The sequence below is a fragment of the Periplaneta americana genome, chromosome 7 (assembly GCF_040183065.1).
Source record: "Periplaneta americana isolate PAMFEO1 chromosome 7, P.americana_PAMFEO1_priV1, whole genome shotgun sequence".
Classification (NCBI taxonomy): Eukaryota; Metazoa; Arthropoda; class Insecta; order Blattodea; family Blattidae; genus Periplaneta; species Periplaneta americana.
Genome location: NC_091123.1, coordinates 85378414 through 85405090, shown reverse-complemented (window position 1 = coordinate 85405090; position 26677 = coordinate 85378414). Strand labels below are relative to the sequence as shown.

Below are 26677 nucleotides of genomic sequence, written 5' to 3'. Positions count from 1 at the left end.
GCTGATTTGACTATTCTCACAAATTCGTCTCTCCTTATCTGCATGGTTGGCGAATCCCCCAATGCTTAGCTTATTTTGTTACTCCTGAGTGGTGTTCATGTTACTCTTCACGGATCAGGATTTATTGTATACATGTCAAGAGGGAGAAAGTGAGGAAGAGAGATCACCACTAGAAAGCTGCATGGTTGCTGAATTCCTGTCTCCCGAGATTAGCTGTGTCAGTCTCTCTCGCAGCCTTCAAGAAAAGCACACAGTGAATTGGCTATAATAAGTGCTTTTTATTATGTTGTGTTGTTTTTTGCAATGGCTACATATTCAGTGCATGAACGAGTACACATTTTAAAAAAGTACAGACAGGAAAAGAAATCATGTGGCAGAATAAGAGAAAACTTTAGACGTAAATTTCCTGACCTCCCAGTTCCACGTAGAAAAATAATACTAAATTTAGTGAATAGGTTTAATGAAATCAGTTTACAGCAGAATGCCGGAGAGAGCAGTCGCATGTGCACAACTCGCTAACACAATATAAAGGCTATTGGCCTGAGGAAGAAGCGAAGAATACAGTAAGAGAAGATGGAATGGTGGTTACAGAAAGAGACGTCAGAAAAGGATAAAGTAAGTGAATTAAGTAGAGAGGAAAGGAATAATAATGCAGGCTTGAATCAAGTAGAAGTAGAAATGAAGAACCAGGCTTTAGAAAACTTAAGACTGAAGGTAGAAAACATCAGTGAAAAGATAGAAGAGTTGATAGCAGAGAATAACAAATTAAAGAAGAAGATGAGTGACTACGATCTCAAGATGAGGAAAAATAACTTAATAATTTTCGGGGTCGAAGAAAGGGGCCGGGAAAAAGAGATGGATACCTATGAGAAAGTGAGAGATTTATGTGAAGTGATCTTTAATATCGAGTTGAGACAAGAACATGTCGACCATACGTACAGGTTAGGGAACGGGTCCAAAAGACCTATCTTGTTGAGCTTTAGGAATACAAAAATAAGGGAAGCTATTCTGAATAACCTAGGACGGCTCTGTGGTTCAGGAGTGAAAGTGGAAAGAGATATGCCATTTGAAGTAAGAAATAGAAGAAAACAGCTACTACCTTCTATGAAAGCAGCGACGGCGAAGGGTCACTTTGCTAAAATGTACGAGGATAAACTGAAAGTGAACGGAAAATGGTATGATCTGGAGTTTTGCCTGAGGAATGAAGATCATCCAGAATTTGGACTAACAAGAAGAACGAAAGAGGACAGTGGACATATTTCAACTTTGCAGAGGGAAGCAACGAGAAGGCAACAGAGAGTCGACCTTAGCTACATAAGCGGAGGGAAGGAGCAGAAGAAAATCATCCCAACTTCAAGGACAGAACAAGTGATTGTCGCAGATAAACACATGGTAACAGGAGTGATTAGTAATGAGTTCAGGAACCCACATATTGACGTACGAGGAAGTGTAAAGATGGTGACACTGCAAGGAGAAGAAAACAGTAACGTGATCATGCAGCGTAAGCGGATTCCTAATCTCCATACGATGGCGGTAAGGTTAGCGCACTCCAGAAGGAATGCTGACAATAACGGAACAAACAACACAGGCGCTATAAAAAAGGCGAAGGGTGATAAAAAGAGGAACCAAGAGTCAGGAAGTGATAGGGAAGAAAGTAGTGTAAAGAATAAGGAAATCTAGTATGTAAAAGTGAAAGCGTGGGGGGGGGGGGAAATAAAAGAGGAATAGAAGAAGAAATAAATAGAAAGAAAGACAAAGACAGAAATAAGGCAGAGACAAACAGTAATGAAAGGTCAGAACTTGCGACAGTTGAGGATTTAGCAGAGATATTTGATATGTGTAAAAAAAAAAATTGGGGATGTGATCAAAAAGTGCAAGTAAAGTGAAACTGGAAAAGATCGAGAAGTATAGGGGAGAGAGAAAGTGTATAAGCAGATGTGTAGAATAAAATGTAAGTATTTATAGGAAGTGGGAATAGTGACAATGGATTAGGTGTAAGCAGAATAGTGAGAAAATGGAAGTGTGCACAAATAGGAATGAGTGAAAATAGTGAGAAAGGGTTAAGAGAAGTGAACAAGTGACAGCATAAAATTAGTACTAACATTTGAACGTTGGAACAGTAAGTGAATAAAAGGTTAAAGAACAAATAGGACAAATAATTCAATATGATAATTTATAGAGAAAAATTGAATTTGAGATTTTAGTGAATAGTAGTTAGAGGAAAAGGGGGGTGTGAAAGGAGTATACAATATTAGATATATTAGGATTAATGAACAAATAGAGAATAGCAATTGAAATATAGGAGAAATACTGTAGGGGAGATTGACCAAGTAACAAAAAAGGTACATAGTGTAATTGGGAGTATTTGTGTAGACGTGTACTGCAAATGTGTTATTGTAATATGTTAATGGTGGCACCGGATACAGAAATGTGAGGCACACCATTACATGTAAAGAAGTGCTGTGAAGAAATATCAAGATTTAATGAAATAGGTTCTTTGAATAATGTGATGTGATTTAATGGGGAACACTGTTATTGCTTTTCCTGGATTTGATTAAACAGTGTTCATGAGATCAAATTTCCTTAATTTTTAATGGCTTCTGTTAGATTTTGAAGGGCTGATGCAATTCAGTATATTTGTGGAGAGACTTGTTCTGATTGAGGTTCTGGCTGATACATCTATTATCAGGCAGAACATCTTACATGACAATATGTGTCAGAGGAAGAACAATTGTTTGTATACATCCTAAGTCTCATTAGTGAACTAATCAGTGATGTATGCAATGGAGGGGGAAAGGAACTGGTTACTGTACCCCATCATCTTCTGGCTTAGTTGCCTTATGAGTGATGACTTAATGTTACCAGTTATGATGTTACAACCAGTTTTCAGACTGCTGACTAAACATACATACAACCAGGAGTGTACGCAAGGGGGGATTACCATGTTTGAAACCACCCCCCCCCCACCTGTTGAACTTTTTGAAAAAATGACAAAATATGTAGATTTGTGTATTTTTTATCTATAATCATTTCCCCTTCTCTAATTTTTCACTGTCAGAGTAACAAAATCTACATCGACATAAGGCAGTCCTCCTACCCCTCCTTTGATATAATCCCTGTGCTTGTTGCTGCGGCATGTTCGAATTATAACAATGCTATCTTTATTATAGAGACCTACCACCTAGTACCGACCTTGTAATAAAATGAAGCTGACACAATGTGAAATTTAACTTGTGAAACATACTGAAAAATTGTTTTGAGAGTTCTGCAGCGGAAATGTTGTTAAATATTGTGCATTGTCGATTTTAAACTTATTTTAAGAGTAGTATTCATCCTTTTGTTAGTTTGAGTTCTGACTTTATTGTCAAACGTCATTTAATGTTTTGTGCATTTGACAGTTCATATTTTTAATACAAATTTTGCAATATCGTTCCGGGTTCTTTCATATGTCTAAGCGACTGCAAAGCTCAATTTTACTATATTTAGCAAAAAGTCACATAGTGATTCTCGCGAGGTTAGTGAAAATTTCACATTGGCAATGTTTCTTCGCAGCCGCAGTCGATGTTGTTGTGAATGTTCTTCCCAGATCTAGTTTCACATCCCCCTGTGAAAACTCAGCTGATAACAACAGTAATAATAATAATAATAATAATAATAATAATAATAATAATAATACACAACATTTTAAATACCAATCATGTAAATTGTAAACAATTTTAATAAAGCCTCCCCTCTCTTGATAAAATTTTGCTTATGCCACTTCATACAATATACAATATATTTTATTATTTTAAGATGACTTGATTTGAATATAGATATGGCAGTTTGCATTTATTGCGTCTTCAGAATGTTTTGCTTGGTACCAGTATGATGGGGCGGATGATTCCAATCTATTTTCACTTTTTATGTAGCTTTAGAATATACTTCTCTGGATAAGTTAGACCAGAACACTTCCAGCAACTACTATGTGGAGAATGAATACCAAATGTTAATATTAATAACATAGTTCGTAAGTTTTAATCAGCAGAATGTCTTGAGTTTGTGGATGCTAGCAGTGGCAGTAGTTGGGAGGACCTGCTGCTAGTCAGCTGACAGAAATACCAAGACATTCACTGGGACTCGCTGTATCACACTGTTATCACATTGTGTAATTTTATAGTATATCATCATGCCATGTATATATAGAGAAAGCCATTGAAGTGCAAACCAGCATGTAGCATTTGTGCTATTATCGAGTATGGCACTTGTTGCCATGTGCAACTGTTGTAGAGTAGTGGATGTAATGCAATGATGCATATATATTTCCTTAACAATCTGTGGAATAAAAGCAGTTAAAAAGTTAGCTACTTACTTACTTATCAATTTTATGAAAGGATGTGTTGAAACTGGCTATCTTTCTTGCCCACACATCTTTGGCACTTCTCTAAGAAACTGTCTGTCACTCTCTGTAGTTCTCATTGAGAAATGGTAACAATCTTCTGGTAGATGTTAAGTTTAAGTTCTTCCAAGATATGCGAGTTTGTCTTGTGTATGGCATTAACACAAAAATAAAATCCCTATTATTAGCTCTGTCATGATTGAAAATTCTCTTAATTTCTGTCATCAGAACGTTAGTTGTATGAGATGTGGCAGAGTCTTGTTGAAAAAACAACAACAAAAAATTATGCTCTCTGCTAGTTAATTCTACAAGAAAGGTGATCAAAATTGTATTCATGTATATGTGCACATCTGCTGTTGTCTCATATAAAATTGGTCCTGTGATTCTTTAACTGCTTATGATGCACCACACACAAATTTTTTCTTTTTGGACGAACATTTCATGAAGGATATTAGGTTTTACAAACCATCAATAACAATTATTTTGAATTTATTTCTCGGTTATGTATTTGACTCAGAATCCACTGACAAAATGTGTTCCTATCACCCAGTTGAAGTTTATATGCCACAGTTATGACTTTAATTTTAAAAATTTTGTATCTCTTTGCACAGAGTCATAAGGAAGTTCCATTTGTTGTGAAATGCACCGAATGAATTTTCCAAGCAATGCCTACGTGTCATCAATTGTTTCTTTGGTGAGAACCCTACTCTGTCTGTTTGGTTCCTTGCCTGAACTCGTTCTGTCACCTGAAATTTATTATAAGGAGCATGGATTGTTGTACAGCCTGGAACTTTCACACTCAGGAATCTTTCTTCAAATTGACATGTTGTTTAGTCAACTGTCCAAAGACAGGTCTGAACCTCACAAGTGATACAACACTGCACCAGTTACGAAGCAACTAGGTCAGGAAATAATTGGGCAGGGTGGTCAGTTCCTTTCCCCCTCCATTGGATACATCACTGATTAGTAACATATTACACTAATCAGACTTAAGATGTATGTACAACAAACAAAACATTCAACTTCTACTAAAAGAACTATTTCACTAGGCAGCCACTGGCTTACTAACGTGACCTTGTATGGTTGCAACACTATCACGGTATAATGATACCTGCACTGTGCTCAACAATAGCACAAGTGCTGCACACTGGTTCGCACTTCAGCGGATTGTCTTGTATGTATAGTCCCGTCGCTCTAATTTCCGGCAGCCAATCGCGTTGCAGGTCAGCTACATTTAAATGTGTGCGTCTTGTGATTCACTGATGAAGACGTTATTAATTTCTTAAGGCTCGATAATTACTTAATATAATCGCCCGCCATTTTGGCTCTTTCGTTGGCGTTCGCAGAAAGCACACGAAGACATTATTTGCCACTCAATTATTTGCTGAATTACAGTGCATTTGATTTATTATCTTAGGAGCTACGACATAAGAATGTTTAACGGTGTGGCAAATAGATTCCTCATATGGTAGCTTGTCAACGTAAGAACAAAAATGGCAAATGATACTACCTACCTAGATTTTATAGAGCCTTCACTTTCTAAGACGTAAGCAAAGAGGAGGAAACAGCATCGTGACTATAAATATATTGCCATTATCATCATTATAATCATCTTCTTCATTATTTAGATTACAATTTATTATTTACATAGATTTTCAGATTTTGAGAGCATATGTTTACACGTAGAAAGGTCCTAATTGATGAAATTGATGCTTGACTAGTGATCTGTGATTTATAACAGGAATGACGCTTTCTTCTCTGGCTGGTTCTGATAGCAAAACTGTGACAATGCTTGGCTCAATGCTGTTCCTACGCTGTGTTTCTGGAACACGAGTAGTCACTGGAGCAGACCTCAAGGAAGTAGCAGGATACAAATTTGAAGGTAGAAATATAGTTCATATTATGTTAGCAACATAAATAGTATTGTATGTTCTAGAGGGAGTGTTCTTATCAATTCAGAATCTGATTTTTTGCATAGAATTTGTGGTTTTTGATATTTCAACTCCCATAGTTTATATACAGTGAAACCTCTTCTTATGGACACCTCCAAGATATTGGCACTCCTCATATATGGACAGATTTTTATGTCCTAACTGAAATAATATAGAAATAATGATAAATTCAACTCTCGTTTACGGACACTCTCAGATACAGACACGGACAGCTATTTGACAGTTATAAAGCTTGCTTTACCTCCTGACTATGGACAGAACTTGGATTTCAAGACCCAGAGTGTTACAAAGATGGAAAATTTAGTTTTGAGGACTGTACAAAAATTCTTTAACATGAAAGAAGACAATAAGAATCTTGTAGGCTACCGCTAGCCGAGCCATCTACTCCTTGTTTTGCTGGAAGCAGGTGGATAAGCAAATTCATAAAACTTTATTTAAAGCATGAAGGTATATACTATAATTTACTTACTTATGGACTTTTAAGGAACCCGGAGGTTCATTGCCACCCTCACATAAGCCCACCATAAGTCCCTATCCTGTGCAAGATTAATCCAGTCTCTACTATCATATCCACCTCCCTCAAATCCATTTTTATATTATCCTCCTATCTACGTCTCGGCCTTCCCAAAGGTCTTTTTCCCTCCAGCCTCCCAACTGACACACTATAATATATGCATATGATGCATTTGTTGATTTGCCCATACGTACTACATGCCCTGGGATATATAATGCATATTATAAATTTATTCGCAGATGCTCATGTAAAGGGGTTTAAGTCAAATTGTAAGGTATGTAAACTTCTCTCCTTTGGTACTGAACAAAACCCCTTTGTCACAAAATATGGAGCACTGTAACTGCATCATGGATGGAAGCATGGTTTAACCCCTTTAACACAAGACAGAAGTAATCGTGGAGGGTTCATATCTTTACTTATCCCACTTTAGTCAATTCATACTTAATCCCCTTTACACGAGCACCTACGTATTGTTAGACTGGGGACCTCCTTCCCAATAAAAGACACCTCCCAGATGTGGACAGATTGTTATGTCCCTTCGATGTCCGTAAATGAGAGGTTTCACTGTATAATATTTTTAAAAATTAAGTACTACATCAATGGTTGAATAATCCAAGCACTTTGTATGGATATATGGGACCATCTGTTTGCTTATCAAATGGTAAAATAATGTTAATAACTATTTAACATTTTATTTTGATTAACATTTAATGCCATCATCAGATCATTCAGTCACTCATTAGAACATGCTTAATACATGGAACAACATTTAGTAAATACAATTATATAATGTCAACCATCATGATTAATCGTTCATTGTGTGGATATGATAATTACTATGCATAAATGTGCACACTATTTAGTATATTGAGATATAAGTTGGTTTGAAGTAAATCTCAGATCATACAGTCATTCATTAAAACATGCTTAATAGATGGAACAAGAATTTTTAGTAAATACAATTATATAATGTAAACCATCATGATTAATCGTTCATTGTGTGTATATGATAATTACTATGTATAAAATGTTCACTGGTATAAATAAAAATTGGTAATAAAGTTCAATAGGAAAGACGTCACGCCTCGAGGTTCATCATGCAGAGTTTACTGTAACATGGGAATGAAATTGAGTCACTTTTCAAAATTTATTTTGAACTATCTCGCATTAAGCAATTGTTAGGATGTTGACTTACGTGATGTTACTTGTTGAGATGGATGTGTACGTGTCAGCTGCTCGGCTGTGACTGAAATTCGAGTTGTGCTCACACGGTATATGCTTACGCTAATGTACATTGGCCGGAACTGGAAGTATGGGAGGGGTACCTGTGTGGATGCTTGTAGAGGTTGTTTTACCGTTATTAATTGAAATAAATTAAATAAAGGATTTGTTGTGTTACTAATCTGTTCGTTTAGGATTGGAATTCCTTGGTTAAATGTTTTGGAAATGTAATATTGCTCAGAGGTATCAATTAAACTATTATCGTTAATGATTTTTACTATTTGTAGGACTTCTTTGATATTGGTTAACTCGTGGCCTTCTTCGGTGAGATGTGTGGCAAATTTCGATTACGATTGTATTTGAAATCTGTTATGTGTTCATGATATCGAATCTTAAAATTTTGGCGAGTTTGGCATATACATGTTTTCGGACAATTTTTGCATTTTAATTGATAAATTCCGCTGTTGTGATGGGGTTCAGTGTTGTTCGTTCTGTTGGATATTATATTATTCAATTTATTGTTAGTCCGGGGGGCAATGTGAATGTTCTGTTTTTTAAAGAAGTTATTTAATTTGTTGGAAATCTTGCCGAAATATGTCATTCTGTGCCAGGATTTTTTGGTTTGTGAGCTCTCGGGAGAAAGTGTAGTGGATTTCATTATAGATAATTTCATTTTCCTTTTGCTAATTAATTTGTTAATTGTTTGTTTCCCAAAACCATTTTCAGTATTTAGAATGTATTTGTATTCTTTATTGTAGTTGTCTTTATTGAGGGGGGTTGTAATCATACGATCAATCAAATATCTGAACTTACTCATTTTGTGAGATGTTGGGTGAATAGAATTTGTATGTATTGAGTGAGTTGTGGTTGTTGGTTTCTGTACATTTTATACATTATTGATGGGGGTTTCAGCGTGATGTTTAAATCTAAAAAGTTTATGTTTCCTTTGGTACCTGCTTCATGTGTAAATTTCATATTTGGATGTAGTTTGTTGAATTCATCTGTAATGGAATCAGTGTTATCTACATTGCTTTCATAAAAAACCAGTGTGTCATTGATATATCGTACATATGTGGAGATATTAAATTTGCTAGAAAGGGTGCTAGTGTGTAATTTTTTCTAAGTTTTGTAAGAATATGTTCGCCAAAAAGCCAGATAGGGGGTCGCCAATAGCTAGACCCTTCTGTTGTGAATATATTTTGTTATTGAATTTAAAATAATTTTGTTTTAAGGAGAGCTCTAGTAAGTTGGTAACTTGTTTTATTAAATCACTATTAAGTTGCAGTTCATTAAATTTGGAAGAAATTATTGCTATTATTTCAATGATTGGAATGTTTGTATATAAATTTGTTATGTCCAAGGATAATAATTTTGTTTCTTTCGTGGTTTTTAATTTTAATGTTTTTTTTATGAGTTGTTTTGTGTTGCTAATGGTGTGTTCATTATCTTGGATCAGGATTCTTTTTAGGAAATTATATAAGTGTTTATTTACTTTATAATTGGGGGCATTTCTGCAATTTACTATTGGTCTCATGGATAATTCTATTTTATGAATCTTCAGGAGGTTTTCAGAGAGTTCTTAATTGCAAGTTTTATTTGTTTTTGGTATGTGTCGGTTGGATCTGATTTCAATTCTATTATGTCATTGTTGCTAAGGAATGTATTAGTTTAGTCAAAATATATTCTGATTTATACATGAGAACTACTGCGTCATTTTTGTCTGCTTTAATATGAGTAATATTGTTTTCTTCTAACTTCCGTTTAAGACTCATGATGTTATTGTGATTGGTTTTAACTAGTTTAAGATTTCCTTTAATTTTAGGATCTTTGATATAGTTTCCTATGATTTTAGCTGTGCTGTAGCTAAGATATTCTTTGTTTTCGTGGTTACATTTTGAAATTACGTGTTGTGTTTCTATTAAATTATGGATGTTGGTAGGAGGGAACTTGTACTTGTATCCATTTTGCAGGATTTCAGTTTCTTGGTTTGTCAATTGGAGGTTGGTTAAGTTAACAGTTCTATTATCTTGAGTTCAGGAATTGTTGTTGTTATTGTGTTATTGTCATTTTCAACTATACATCACAATTTTCAGAGGAGATGCCAAAGACTTAGCAACAATGTCTTCGCGGTGAATGAGACAATGGTCGCTCCGTATGTTGTGATAATACTTCACGTACTTTAGCCACGAATCCTTTCATAGAAGCGGCTCCATCTGTAAAACGCTAACGCAATCGTCCCTTGTTAATTCATTACAGACCACATATTCATTACTTACTTACTTACTTACTTACAAATGGCTTTTAAGGAACCCGAAGGTTCATTGCCGCCCTCACATAACCAGCCATCGGTCCCTATCCTGTGCAAGATTAATCCAGTCCCTATCATCATATCCCACCTCCCTCAAATCCATTTTAATATTATCCTCCCATCTACGTCTCGGCCTCCCCAAAGGTCTTTTTCCCTCCGGTCTCCCAACTAACACTCTATATGCATTCCTGGATTCGCCCATACGTGCTACATGCCCTGCCCATCGCAAACGTCTGGATTTAATGTTCCTAATTATGTCAGGTGAAGAATACAATGCGTGCAGTTCTGCGTTGTGTAACTTTCTCCATTCTCCTGTAACTTCATCCCTCTTAGCCCCAAATATTTTCCTAAGCACCTTATTCTCAAACACCCTTAACCTATGTTCCTCTCTCAGAGTGAGAGTCCAAGTTTCACAACCATACAGAACAACCGGTAATATAACTGTTTTATAAATTCTAACTTTCAGATTTTTTGACAGCAGACTAGATGATAAAAGCTTCTAAACCGAATAATAACATGCATTTCCCATATTTATTCTGCGTTTAATTTCCTCCCGAGTGTCATTTATATTTCTTACTGTTGCTCCAAGATATTTGAATTTTTTCACCCCTTCGAAGGATAAATCTCCAATTTTTATATTTCCATTTCGTACAATATTCTCGTCACGAGACATAATCATATACTTTGTCTTTTCGGGATTTATTTCCAAAGCGATCGCTTTACTTGCTTCAAGTAAAATTTCCGTGTTTTCCCTAATCGTTTGTGGATTTTCTCCTAACATATTCACCTCATCCGCATAGACAAGAAGCTGATGTAACCCATTCAATTCCAAACCCTGCCTGTTATCCTGAACTTTCCTAATGGCATATTCTAAAGCGAAGTTAAAAAGTAAAGGTGATAGTTCATCTCCCTGCTTTAGCCCACAGTGAATTGGAAAAGCATCAGATAGAAACTGACCTATACGGACCCTGCTGTATGTTTCACTGAGACACATTTTAATTAATCGAACTAGTTTCTTGGGAATACCAAAGTCAATAAGAATATCATATAATACTTCCCTCTTAACCGAGTCATATGCCTTTTTGAAATCTATGAATAACTGATGTACTGTACCCTTATACTCCCATTTTTTCTCCATTATCTGTCGAATACAAAAAATCTGATCAATAGTCGATCTATTACGCCTAAAACCACACTGATGATCCCCAATAATTTCATCTACGTACGGAGTTAATCTTCTCAAAAGAATATTGGACAAAATTTTGTACGACGTCAACAAAAGTGATATTCCTCGAAAGTTACCACAGTTGGTTTTGTCCCCCTTCTTAAAAATAGGTACAATTATGGACTCCTTCCATTGTTCTGGTACAATTTCCTTTTCCCAAATAGCAAGTACAAGTTTATAAATTTCGCTATATAATGCACTTCCACCCTCTTGTATTAATTCTGCTGGAATTTGATCGATACCTGGAGACTTGTACTTTTTCAGATTTTCTATCGCAATTTCGACTTCTGAAAGCGTGGGTTCAGGTATAAATGGCTCAGCAGTTTGTATTTCAATTTCGTCCCGATCATTTCTATTTGGCCTATGTACATTTAATAGTTGCACAAAATAGTTTTTCCATCTGTTTAGGATTGATGGAGAGTCTGCAAGCAAGTCACCATTCTCATCCTTGATCACGTTTACCCTTGGCTGATATCCGTTCTTAAATTCCTTTATACCCTTATATAGATCTCTAATGTTTTTATTCTTACTATTTGTTTCTACCTCATTCAGTTTTTCCTTCAAGTAATCTCTCTTTTTATTCCTAAGTGTATGACTTGCTTCCCGTCTTTCATTGAAATAATTATCTCTCTTCTCCTCAACTGGATCCTGTAAGAATTTCAATTTTGTCTGTTTCCTTCTTTCTACTACCATGCAACAATCTTCATCAAACCATGGTTTCTTTTTCTTAGTTTCATAATAACCTATGCTCTGCTCAGCTGCAATTTTGATACTATCTCTGATATTTTCCCACACGCTGTTAACATCTAATTCTTTCTCAACTTCGTTGGAACTTTCTAAAGTGGCAAACCTATTCGAAATTTCGACCTGATAATTTTACTTAGTTTCCTCGTCCTTTAATTTCAAAATATTGAATTTAGTAATATTAACTTGTTGCTCTACTCGCTTGACTACTGATAGTCTTTCTCTTAATTCTCCAATTACCAAATAATGGTCAGAATTACAGTCTGCACCCCTGAAAGTTCGAATGTCTACTATACTAGTGTGTCTCCGTTTATCTATCAAGATGTGATCTATTTGGTTGTGTGTCAATCCATCTGGAGAAGTCCAGATGGGGGAATGTTGTACTTTTGACAATTAAATTTTTCGATGTGGCAAAGTTGACTAATCTAACTCCATTGTCACTACTAGTTACGTGTAGGCTCTCTTTTCCAATAGTTGGTCTTAAATATCCTCCCGTCCTACTTTAGCGTTGAAATCCCCCAATAAAATTTTCATGTGATATCTAGGTAACTGATCAAAAGTATGTTCTAATTCTTCATAGAAGCTATCCTTTATATGGTCGTCTTTCTCTTCTGTAGGGACGTGAGCATTTATAACTATGATGTCGCACCATCTACCCTTAAGTACTAAATATGATAACCTGTCATTGATAAATTCGACCTTTTTTATTGCTGATTTTATTCTTTTATGAACAAAGAATCCTGTTCCTAATTGGTGATTATTGTTTCCTTCCACATAATACAACAAGTAATCTCCTATTTGTGATATGCCATTCCCATCTAACCTAACCTCTTGTACTCCCACGAAGTCTATTCTATATATAGCTAGTTCTTTTGCTACTACTGTTACCCCTCCTGTTCTATAAAGACTAGTTACGTTCCAAGTGCCAAATCTCAAAACCTTATTCCTTTGCTGTGGTCGTGCCAGAGAATCAATCCTATTTCGAGGCTTATTGTAGGGATTCGTAACAAGCTGTTTTTTACGGTGATGGGTTTTTAGCCCTTCGCCCAACCCCCAAGCTGGAGGACCACCCCTTATCGGCTGTCCACGACTGCTTATTCAATATATTCATAGCTACCCTCCATATCTGGAGGCCGTCTCCTCTATCCGCAACCTGAGGACACGCCATGCCATGGTGATAGGGACCCACAATACATGGCCACATATTCATTAGTTGTACGAAATATTTCTTCACTGGTTGCTCGCTTGGGCACTTCTCTGCACAGAAAAAAATAAATGCAAATACATCCCCACGAATGTACTGAATGTAGAAAAGAAGTTGTGTGTGACCGCTAATATCGGTGGACTCGTCGATCTGAAGTGAGAACTTATGACTGCTCTTTATTTTCTCCTTCATAATGTCTTGGATGTCACTGGACATGTCACTAACTCGGCGGCTGATTGTGTCACCAGAGAGAGGAATTTAATTTTAATTTAGTTTTAATTAATTTTATTAATTTCTTACAATAATATGGTAAAAGTTCGCATCACACCTTTCACCTTGTGGAGGCACACCGGTTGCGGAACACTGATGTAAACCATCATGATTAATCGTCCATTGTGTGGATATGATAATTACTATGTATAAAATGTTCAGATGTGCACATTATTTTGTATATTTAGATATAAGTTGGTTTGAAGTAAGTCTCATGTGATACAATAACTGTCCACACCTGTGGAGTAACGGTCAGTGCGTCTGGCCGCGAAACCAGGTGGCCCGGGTTCGAATCCCGGTCGAGGCAAGTTACCTGGTTGAGGTTTTTTACGGGGTTTTCCCTCAACCCAATACGAGCAAATGCTGGGTAACTTTCGGTGCTGGACCCCGGACTCATTTCACCGGCATTATCACCTTCATTTCATTCAGACGCTAAAAACCTAGATGTTGATACAGCATCGTAAAATAACCCAATAAAATAAATAAAAAAAGATACAATAACTAAGTTAAATGTTAAAATTTAAATAAGTAATAATACGTCGGCATGAATACAATTGATAATATAATTCTTCAGTAGAAAAGATGTTATGCCTCAGGTATATATTGATATGTAAAATGATTTGGAGTATCATGTGGTACAATAACTTAAGTTAAATGTTAATATTTAAAGTTAAAAGATAGATGAGTAAAATACATTGGCATAAATACAAATTGGTAATAAAGTTCTTCAATAGAAAAGACGTCACTCCTCGAGGTTCATTATGCCGAGTTTAGTAATGTTGTTACTTGTTAAGATTGATGTGACTGTGACTGACCATTTGATAAGCAAACAGACGATCCCATATATCCATACCATAAATGTTGTTACAAAAGAAAATGATAGTGTTGTACATTTAGAATTAGGACGTTTTTTATGATCCGAAAATGAGGGTATATTGATAATAGATTTTGAAAATGTCTAAACAGATGGTATGAGGGGCATTCTGAAAGTAAAGCCTGGTCGAATATATCTGACAATCAAGAGTTCAGTTGAAGTGAGTCACTGGGAAGGCACCTATCAGTTTGTGAGCCTGTATGATAATTTTTCGTTACGAAATATATGTTGAACTGTGAGGTTAGTGTAGTGAATCACTTCTTTTATGCAAAAATCTAACCACCATAGAAATTCATTGCCAGTTACGCAATGTTTATGGGCCTAATGTCCCCTGAGTTAGAATGGCTTAAACATATACAGTATGAGAGGTGTGTTGCTGGTTGAGTTCTGGAGCCTGGAATCACATTATTTATGCTGAGATTTGCTATAAGATTGTAACAAAATTGTAATGTGTAATAAATAAGGGACACATTCTGGTGCCATATTCTTACACAGTAGCACACACCATCACACCTTATAGTGCACTCTTGAGCCACTTCAACATTTCAAATGGAACTTGTTAGCACCATACAGCCCTGACCCTGATCCCAACAATTACTACTACTTTTTGCACCTCATATACTTTCTCTGAGCAAGCTAATGGCATTCTGTGAATGATGAAGATCTAAAAGCAGCTGTAAAGAATTGACTATGTTATTTTTCAGCAAATTTCTTTGATGAAGTCAGTTAAAAGCTTGTACCATGCTTTGAAAACTTCCAATTGTCGTAGTAATTACATAGAGAAATAAATAATGGTTGTAAATAAGGCTTGGTAGCTGAAGTGGCAGAACACTGGCTTATGTTGACTGCAGACCCACATTCGAATCCCAGCAATATGTTATTTACAAAGAACATGAATGTATACATACAGTGTATGCATTATGTCCAGACACTCCTCCACTCTTCCTACAGAGCTGCGGACGAGATTGGATGAGTCTACTTACTACGAATTATAGGGGAATGGGTTAATCTTTGCCTTGAACTCGGTAGACACACGCCCGACCTTCCCTTTTACTCCTACTCCCTCCACAGAAACGTTGTTCCCGTACTGCACATCGTGAGTGTCTTGACAAAATGCATGATCTGTACTGGTATAAGCAGCTTATTTAGAGTAAATTGCTGTGAATTTTAAGAAAATAAAATTATGTGAGTAGACGATAAGGAGGGATGTGTTCCTGTTCTATTGGCTTTTGTTACTATCATAGTAATGTTGAAGGCTCATATAATTAAAATAGTTAGTATTCACTGTAACTCGTACCTTTTCTGCCAGCGATCTACTTTCCCAAGTCAAGTATTCTGTTCACTAATGCAAGAATACATTTGTCATAATTTATAAGGTTGTTTATTAACTTACTGTTGTTTGTTGTGGTTCAAGTATGTGTAGCTTTCTCATGACATCTGATCTGCTTGCTTATAACCATTAAGGTGCTGAATAAGTAATGGTGCTGCAATTTAATGTACTGATAGTGTTAATATGAGTTTTTGTTTATGTGGTGAAGCTGGCATTTTGCTAAATCCGCACAGTATTCCTTCCTATTAACACAATTGCTACATAGGTAGCTAGTCGAAGACAATGCTTACAGTAAATTTTCAAATGCATCAATATGCTTTTGCATTCACATTGAATCACGTATCTGTTGCAGCACCAATATTGACACTAATAATTTCTCCTTGACCATGACATCCAGTGTGCAAGCATAGCATAGCTCCTGTTATCTTAATTTCAATAATATGTCCTCCCACACAGTTATGACTTCTGAATAATATTTTAACGAGTTCATGACACAGGAAATCATATTATAGTGCGGAGTTCATAGTGTTGTGTTCATTTTACCTACATAATAACTGACCACAGCTCCTTAACCGTTTGAAATTGGATGCATGATCATGTGGACCTTTTTACTCAAAATAGTTTGAAAAAACATATCTTAAAGTTATGACCTTTCATTGTGAATCTCCTGTATATGCCTTGAAACAAGGAAATAATATTGGGTGGAATCGTACAAATTTCTAGTAGCAAGAACGTAGTACGTGTAAAATATGGTGTTACTTTCTGATTTCCAAGGATTCAACTTTGTTAGAACTGTGTATATTAAGGTCACCATCAAAACTAGTAAAAGAAGATAGTGTGCTTTTTAATATAGCCAAAGTAATATAAGCATACACACATTGAAACATAAGTCTGTGAACATTTTAATTCAGGTTATAATCATTTTTCATGATTCATTGATATGGTAAGTCAAATAGTAAACCATCTGTGAAATTCTTATGTTGGCATTCATGAACTTCCCTAAGCAGATATTATTAATTAGTGGCATAGTTTCATATCATACTGTGGTTTAAGGCACTTATGTTACGGAATGAGTGCTGGTTTGAGTCCACATGGGGAAGGGATTTTCTCATAAAAATTCGGCCAGGGCATGAGACCAGTGTCCACCCACCATGATGAATTTGGGAAGCTATGATAGGTGGTGAAATCCATTTTCGAAAACCAGCTGTAATGGCTCCCTTCAGTCATCATAGTGCTGACCACATGTTGCTCCTTTCTGGCTGGATGATCGTTCACCTCTGCTGAGGCATGTGGTCGTGAGACTGGTTGGTCGGCCTTAGCCCTTAATGGGCTGTTGCGCCACAGATTACATTACATTGACCCAACAAAAACGTTGAAAAGGGTGTGTACATGAAATAGATAAAAACTATTCTAGTGTACAAGGAAGCTATGCCATATTGTTTTATTTCACAGGATAGACAGGAGATGGTAAGAGAAGTTTGAAAACAGCAATAACTCAATTTTTCATATTTTGTGGCATAGCTCCCCTCTCTTACTGAGTCTTTGAATTCTGTAGTGCTCGGGAAAAGTGACACAAGTCAGTTTCCACAAACCTTTTTTGATAATTTATTGACAACTTACAGAACATATATTCGCTTGGAAAAAAGTACATAGGTTTTCCTCCCATTACAGTAATTCATACAGAAAAAAATCAAATCGACATGAACCAGTGTAAGTTGTCAAATTATCAAAAAAGGTTTGTGAAAACTGACTTATGTCACTTTTCCCAAGCACTGCAGAATTGTTAACTTCACTGATTTGCATTTAAATCAATGTGTTACACTTAAAACTTTATTTATATCACACTCACTACCTCAACTGCAACTGAAGTACACACTATCAAGACTGTCAAGTACAATATTGTAAGATTGTAGGAAGTTCTGAAATCTAAGTTTGATGAGTTTAGAGTTATAAAAAAAACCTTTTACTACACCCTGTTAACGAACAATGGTGTGGGAATGTAAAGAGAAGTTCAAAAAGTTTACAGTTACAGTACATGTAAGAGAAACCATCCTCTCACCCATTGTGAAGTTCGGAATTTAATGCCACTCAACCCTAAAGAGTAATCAGGAATAGAGGAGAAAAGATAAATTAGAGGTCATGTCCTAGCTGTGACCATAAGGGATGTCCTGTCCGACATCTTGGATGAAGGGTTGTAGAACATAGAGGATTTGTTGGACATGTAAAAGCATAGCAATTTGTCCATGAAAATAGTCCAATATAACAGTTTGTCCGGCATCCAGAGGTGCCAAAATAGAGCAGTTTCACTGTATAATGAAAGTGAAGGAAGACTGCACAGTGTTGGTTTTAGACTAATCATGTAAGCTCTGGAAATATATATAAATAATCCTGACTGATAAAATTTCGTTGTATTCATTTTGTCTCTTGAACATATCATTGGACAACTCCTTCAATGAACTAAGATATGCGTTTTTAAACTACCTGATTAAGTATTAATCTCGCATTTTTGTGATATTAAATAACCATGCAGTTGAAAGCATGTTTGTTAAAATCTTACTACAAAACTATTCATGAGCTCATGTCAGATTTTTTCTCAAACTGCGCAGGTAGTTAGATCTCCACATGAGGTAGACAATTATAAAATATTAGCTGCCCCTACCAACTATCAAATTGCAAAATTAGAGCTTGGTTGAAAGACTATAGAAAATGGAGCAGTTCATGGCCTTCAGTAGGTAATGGTCACTCAGCATATTATGTGTATGACCTTGCTTTCTGTGAAGGTACTGTAGTTTTTGTAAACAAAAGTTAAATTGAAATTGATTATTAACATCTTACGGGTTTTGAAACTTCATTTAAATATTTTGAAAGTGTATTATGTAAATTTTGAAATGAGTGCTTATGAAAGTATACTGTTAAAGAAGTAAATTAAAATCATCAGTACCAGTTGCAGAAGACACAGTCCTGTAGTATATATTGACTACACCCCAACTTTGGCTACTAGCAACAGGCATCTATAATGAACACCGATCAAAATACCCCTCATTTGTTGTGAAAAACACAACTGAATAGACTACAGTGGACTATAGTGGACTTTATGTTGTCAGCAAACAGCTGGATACATTAAGAAGATTGATTGATTGATTGATTGATTGATTGATTGATTGATTGATTGATTGATTGATTGATTGATTGATTGATTGATTGATTGTATACTGTTCAGAAGTTAGAGAATTTTATGAAGTGCTACTTTCGAAAATCACAGTCATTGCAAATTTGAGTATTTCAAGGTATTAATTAGTCTCGATATTGAAATTCACTTTGTTTTCCATCAAATAAAATTTCAATGAAGATGAAAATAAGTTTGTTTTCTATGGAATCATCCATGCCATAATGGTACCGTACTCTCTTCTCTAAGAACATTTGCGTAAATGAAATTTGCTGTTATGGGAAGGTTCATTAATTGTTTACAAGATATGTGAAGTTCTATCATTGTAATAATACTGTTTACCTAGTAAGCATTGTTTTGCAGTAAGCTATCAGTTTCGGTAAAGAGGCGTTTGAAAAATATATGTGGTTTTAAATGTTTAGGTTGGGGTGCTCACAACAGTAGCTACCCTGTGCCATACCTCACAGCAGCAGCTGCCCTTGGAATGCGCAAATCTGATGTGGATTTATTTTCACATCGTCTGGACAAGGTTTTAAGCAAGTTAAAGGGACGTAGTGCTCCTCCTACACCTACCTCTGTAGAAGAGTTAGCAGTTATGCGACGAGTGATGCGAGGTGGCTCGAGCACCCTTAATGGAGAAGGTGGAAGTGGCAGTGGTAGTGGTGGAGAACAACACAGCCAGAGCAGCACCAGCACCTCACTAGCCAGCAGCAAAGATAGCCTGCGTAAGTGATAGCACAGCTCTCACCAGCTGGACAAACCCCAGTGGGCAGGTGAAACGTGGCTAGAATTCTGCTGAGAAGATGTAGACTCTGCTGTACAGTACATAATATAAAAAGTATGGCTTTCAAACATTGTTTTGTTTTAATGTGTTGGTGAAACATAGCAATTATCAAGACCTTTAAATATCAATAGGGGATAAAGTGATGGCAGTCCTGAAATCGCGATCATATTTCCTTCCATTATAAGGAATGAGATTGCCTTTGAAGTCTTTCCTTAGGACCTGCATCACTCTGAAGTGGAGGCAGTAAGAGTCTGCATTTCTACCAGTTCTTTTGTGGAAGTGTGCATTAGTTTTCTTCCCATGTTTCACATCTTTGCTCTGGCTGGGACACAAACTAATTGAAACCTTCATGCCCAATTCTCATCTCGCACTCCCATACAGGAAGCACTGTGCTTGAATTCTTTTTTCACGATATCTTTCTTTAAAAGTAAAAAAAGTATATAAAAATAAAATAATAATAATAAATATAAACTACCATACCCTTCAAATAAATATATTGCTGGGATTAATTTAAGTAATGTGTTTTTGTGCATAAAAGGTATGGAAACATTTGCACAGATATTTTCAAATTGTGCCCAAACACTATGTTAATCACACAGACTTTTCTACGGTGCCCGGTGATCACATCACAAGGTCTGACTGCAATTCTGGAATTCATTCTGGGTCCATATCATGACATAGTCCATAATATGCTTTTGCAATATCCGTGTCTTACTTTGTAAGTATTTGTCACAGCTGGATATGAAAACATCACATTTTATCACTGATGGAATTGTAGGAAACTTAAGTAGGGCACAGCCATTATTATGGGTATTGTATAGCCATGATTGGAATCCATGACATATTTATGTTCGCTTAAATTAAAACACAAACCAATACTAATATTGAAGTTATACAAAAATGAAGGGAGTGATTCTTGTCCAAAGGTGAATTTTCTTTTGCAATAGAATTTGCAATACTTTCATTAAGCTGTTGCAGTCAGTCTATGGTAGAATCATAAAGCAGTTCGCATCCATTATTTGATGGATTTTGCCAGCTGCATCGCCGACACGCAGTACAAACAATTGCTAGAGTTTCAATCAATGTACCACACTCTATGGCAAGCATACACTGTATATATTATGTAAATAATGGGAAAAGGATCGAATAAATGGGGTTTAGGGAAATAGTGCAGTATGTTTGTTATTAATCCATCAAATGAAACAGTTCACTTACGGAGCATATGTCTGTTGACATGTTTGCCATGGTATGGAATTATTAGATTTCGTTACATTTTTACAATCTCAAAAATACCGAAATAGAAGGAACCATCCAGTGGTCTCACTTCTTCACACAAAGATTAATTATTTGATGAATTATCTACAAACACTGTGCTTAGTCGTGATTGGCCATGTGATTGTATTGTCAAGAAATAAATGCCATATGCTTTTGTCGCAAGTGTTTAGTGGCTTCCATGGTGAAGAAAGTCCTCTCAGTAAATAGTGCCATGTGTTGGTATTTGTAAATTGGCTTTATGTCTGATGTAGATTTAATTCTTGCAGTAACGATGGAAATGCTGGCTTGTTACGAGCCCTCTGAACAACTCCTTTAAAATAATTTTTACTGGGAACAGTCATGCAATTATCATTCTTACGTTTACTGCATTATGAACCCAGTAATTTTTATCTGATACTAAAGTTCCTTAATTTGACAAGCCATCTGATTTCGTTGCAATCATGATCAGTACCATCTGTGTTATCTCATCTAGTTCATTTATTTATAGATCACACATATTTTAAAATGATTCTAAAATACTGTATTGTATTGCAGTGAGTTTGCCATCATCATCATCATCATCTACAAATGTTTCATAAGCCAACAATCGGCTGCTCGCCTATAATAATTATTCCTGTGTTTTTTAAAGAGTACCAATGATGACAGCAACGAAAAGAAAAAAAAAAAAAGACACTTTGCAGATATTTATACCTGCGTGTATTACTTATAAGTTGTACATTTATTCATTATGCCACTTTGATGTAAGTAGAAATGTTTGTTACTGACTACAAGTGTGAATGTTAGTTTGTGTGAGTGAGTGTTCATAATTTACAAACAAAGAGAAATGATTATGTATAATAACTTTCAAATGGGACAAAGTAATGTTTAAATGGTTATGAGTGCAAATTTTAATCATGTGGTTAGAGCTCATAGCTGACTGGAATTTAACTAAAGGCAAATTAAGAGTCCCTGAAGTCAAATTAAAGAACAGGGATTTCTTTGGACACCAACAGACAAATACATACTAAGAACATATTAAGATTGTTCTTGTCAATTTAGTGTATCTAAACCAAATGTTTTGTTTTCTGCAATTGTTGCCAATCTATATACGGGTGTAATAGTTAATAGTAGGTGTCTCTGTGGAAGGCAGCATCTGTTCAGAACATGTGCTTTTGTGACCATAAGAGGTCATCATTTATTACATGTTTATTTCATGATTTGAAGGGAACATACTTGTAAGTGATAATATTCAGAAATAACAGGAAATTTGTATTTTTAATTGGGTATTGCAGTTAATTAATAAGAGAGAAGTTACAGTATTTAGGTCGTTCTTCATAGAGAATGGTTTGCTGACAATAATGAGTGAGCATTGTGGTGAGAGAAATTATACAGCTTTAATTGTTAGTATCAGTCTGTTGAGTATGTTGGAAGTAAATTGATTGCAACTTGCCTAATATCGTATTCTTGAACAAATTTTAATTTTTCCCAAGTGGTATTTTATATTAATTCTTACATGCTGATTGGCCTTTTGTATCTTTTTTTTTCAATGTGAATATATCTATAGAATATAATTGTTATTTTCTTTATGTAGGAGAATTAGGCCTTAATTCTATTGGATGTTTCTACTGTTGGTTCCCTCCTTTAACAGAAAGTTTGGTGGTGTACAGTGTTATGTATTGTGATAATTAAAATTTGAAAATTTTTATTTAGAATCTCTTTAAGCCTTTTCAGTGCTTTCTTACTGTCCTATCATCCTACTTTTGTAACATGTTTATATATTTTTTCTGCTTTATCTACATTTTAAGAATTTAGGCCATTCTGAAATAGAGCAGTACTTGTTTCTCTGTAGTGTAAAATGTATTATATTTTGATTATTTTTCTATATATTCCTTTTATATAAATTATTTTTTGTATCAAAATTTTCCTATTCCATTTTCATATACTTCAAAGAATTACTCTTCAGCAACAAAATAAATCTCGTTATTTGAGAAAACATATGCTTTGAACTGTGTAACTGTATATATTAAAGTTACATAATTGATTAGATATTTAATATATTTAAAGTGTTTACATTTTTAAGAAGAAATTGTTATAATGAATGTTATTGTTTGCACTTCAGATTTTAAATTGGGTTAATAGAAGTTTTAATTTCTTGTAAACCTGTAGATTAACCTATTCCATCCATGTGTGTCCATCCAACGGACCCTTTGAAATATCCGGCCAATTTAATTTATATCACAGACCGTTAGAAATTCAGAAGTGCTATTGTATTAAATTGTATTATTTTATGTAAAATTTGACTGTATAGGTTTATTTATAAATGGAGTTATAGTGAATTGGTGTGACATGTTACAAGAAGAATTGTCTTTTTATTATAATTTTGTGTCGTTCCACAACTAGTGACGTATGAGTGTGAATATGAAAGTGATCTGATGGTTGTTACCATAAAAACATGGCGTTCCTCAATATTTATTACAAATATATATTGTGTTCAGTAACCCATAATTCCCATTTGGAAAATTAATCTACTTTGTTACTGAGGTAATAGGTTGTGATTACAAAGGCATTTAGTTTCTCACATACACTGTGTTCTTCAAAGCTGTAGACCAGAAAGAACTTTTTTATGGTCATTAGGCAATAACATAGGATTAATACAAAGTATAATACTTGGCATAATTGATTATTTAATTTTGATCCTATGGAGATTTTGTCTGCTGTGTATCAGAAAATGAGTGACAACATTTGTAACTATTTTGCAATTTTACGAATCTGCACTAGATGAGCTGTTCAGAAAATTGACTATTGTCGTCTGTGCACCCCCAGTTTTTATGGGGCTTTTCTTGTGCTCTGTATTTTCTGAACAGTTCTGGAATGCACTAATTGTGTCAAGTGTCTAGTCTAAAAACCAGCAGCAAGATGCAGTATGCTTCCGTGAGACACTATCCCCATACTATTACAATATGTCATTTACTGTTCACCATTTCGTGTAACAGACTTAATCAGATTTTATCCTCTTAAGAACCTATGATAATTACATTAGTTTACAGTGCTGTTACTAACATTAGTCAAATGTAGAAAGTGTTGATGTTATGACAGAGCTGGTGCAGGTGGTCACTGCACAAGTCCTATGAAAGTAGTCACGTATGTTGACAACACAATACAGTGTGGTGTGGAAGCTTCACTTAGGTAGCATCCATATTTTACAATCGATTAGTTTTTTCAGAATTAATTTTCATGGGAACATTCCTTAGAGTTAATTTTAAATCATTATATACACTTGGTGTATTTTACGTGCATGACTGTAAATATAGGTCACAACAGTATAGGTCATTCCAATTTCCGTGTTGGGGATTTTAAACCAAGCTTTAATCTTGTATAATAAACAGTGTATCATATAGATATTGCAAGTTACATAAATGACTGATTCAAACAGTAATAAATTACTTGACAATTTATGAAGAGCATTATTTCCCGAAATATAATCCTACGTTCATTGGTATGAAAATAAGCACAAGATAATGAAAAAATTATTATTCTCAACTGAGATATCTTGCAGCAGAATGGAATACATGTTCTGCATTGATTTTTTATTTTATATTGTAGAATTTATTGTTCCTTCCTACAGTTTTTTTTAATTTTATCCTCACAGTATTTTTTTCTTCAGTTATTTATATTGCATTAATAAATGCCTTGTAATTTAAATTAGCTACTTTTCCTTCCATCATATCAAGCAAATGTATTATATTACTATATTCTGTGTATTGACTCTTGAGTTCAATATAATGTTCCAAGATTGCTGTTCTTTCACTCTTACAGATATCAGACTATGAATCTGTTCCCCAAGAAGTGAATGAGAAGTATTATATTCTGCTCACGTTCTAGATAAAACATGTTACAGTAATATATTCACAAATGACATAATTATTTCTCTAATCATTGTTATTTTATGAGAAATAATGCTTTGCACTATTTTGCATTTTTTAACGTTTTCCTGATGTCTGTTTTACTTCTGCTCAGTTATTTGATGCCATTGAAATCATCAGTAAGTCATTTCAGAATAAGTATTATAGGTAGGAAGGAATTGTGTAAAGATAATCTACTGTTAGTTTATATCTATGATGAAACTAATATAATTCATACAACTAATGACATCAGAGGTGCGAAAATAATACAGTAAAACTTCATTTATACGTTTTTTACTTATGGGTTTTTTTTTTTCTGGAATTACAGCAAAATGCGTATACTTTCCATGTTAATTTATTTCAGTTACACGTTTTTCTCACTTATATGATAGTATTTTTATTTTAAACCTCTAGATGCACAAAACATTCATTTTATACATTCTAATTAAATTTTCTTCAAATTATGTTTGCCGTGAAAATACTGTATTTATGCCACAGAATATAACATGCACGCCAATTTTTTTATCCTAAAATCCAGAAAAAAAAAAAAAATTGGTGAGTATAATACACACCTCTGCTAAAAACCAGACAAGATTAAAATTATATTATCGAGACAGGATATAAAGGCACTCCCTTATCTTTAGCTATTCATCACATTCATCCTCATTTGCAGTATCAGAACTAGAACTTCCGGTAACAGGTCTAGGTTGGTGTCAGAACATCGATTGACAATGACTAACATCATGCTACTCTTCCGTCAGTAATTATTGGTGAATAAAGAATTCAGTTTGTATAATTGGTTTAATTAAAGACGCATAATTGTTGAGAGTTTTATTCATAAAATCTCACAATAAAATAAAAAATGTTATTAACTCATTCTAGTAGTTAAAAATATTATTATTAGTGATTGTAGTCAAAAATGGACAAGAAATTACGAATGAAAAGTGCGTAAAAGACGAGAAAACATAAACTCGCAGTGCCCATTTCTGTCATTTGTTTCCCACCATTAACTCGTAACATAAATAGAGCATTAATTAATCTAATTTGTTCGAGTCTGAATGTCTGAGTGCGAATTAATATGCATGCAGTTTTCAAGATGACAGTTTGTCAAAAAAAAAATGTGCTTATTACAATCACGTAAATACGGTTCATTGTTAAGATGTGGCCCCTTTGAAATTCTTGAAAATTCGAAGCTGCCCATTCTTGTCTCTGCACGTGGTAGCTTCAATAAATCAGTTATGCGCCAGTGGGAGAACCAATTCTGAGAGGGGAGAGAAGTATGTGCAGAGGGAAGAAATAGAACATTTTAAACAATGAGAATCCAGGTCTAAAGCTGTGACCACACTGAATACAATTATCCTAACAGCCCTACAGACTGAAAATATTTTGACAGTAGACTCAATCTGATATGACAAGAAGGTTGCCGAATAGTTTTTTTGAATTCCAATGAGTAGAAGAAAGGGGAAATGTATTTGTAACCGACTTTTTTTTTTATAATCACATATTGCTAATATTAATGCTATTTCAGATGTAATTAAGTGCCATTTCAGT

The 26677-nt window shown here is 34.9% G+C and overlaps 1 protein-coding gene across 1 annotated transcript in view; it reads left to right on the top strand.

The window, feature by feature from the left end:
• Nucleotides 1-24677, top strand: part of SecS (Sec synthetase) — a 71641-nt gene extending 46964 nt beyond the window's left edge. Inside the window, exons 9-10 of the mRNA XM_069830976.1 lie at nucleotides 6120-6260; nucleotides 19609-24677. Of these exons, the coding sequence (XP_069687077.1) occupies nucleotides 6120-6260; nucleotides 19609-19919 (452 nt within the window). The 3' untranslated portion in view covers nucleotides 19920-24677. The remainder of the gene's footprint in view (nucleotides 1-6119; nucleotides 6261-19608) is intronic.
• The last annotated feature ends 2000 nt before the right edge of the window (nucleotides 24678-26677 follow it).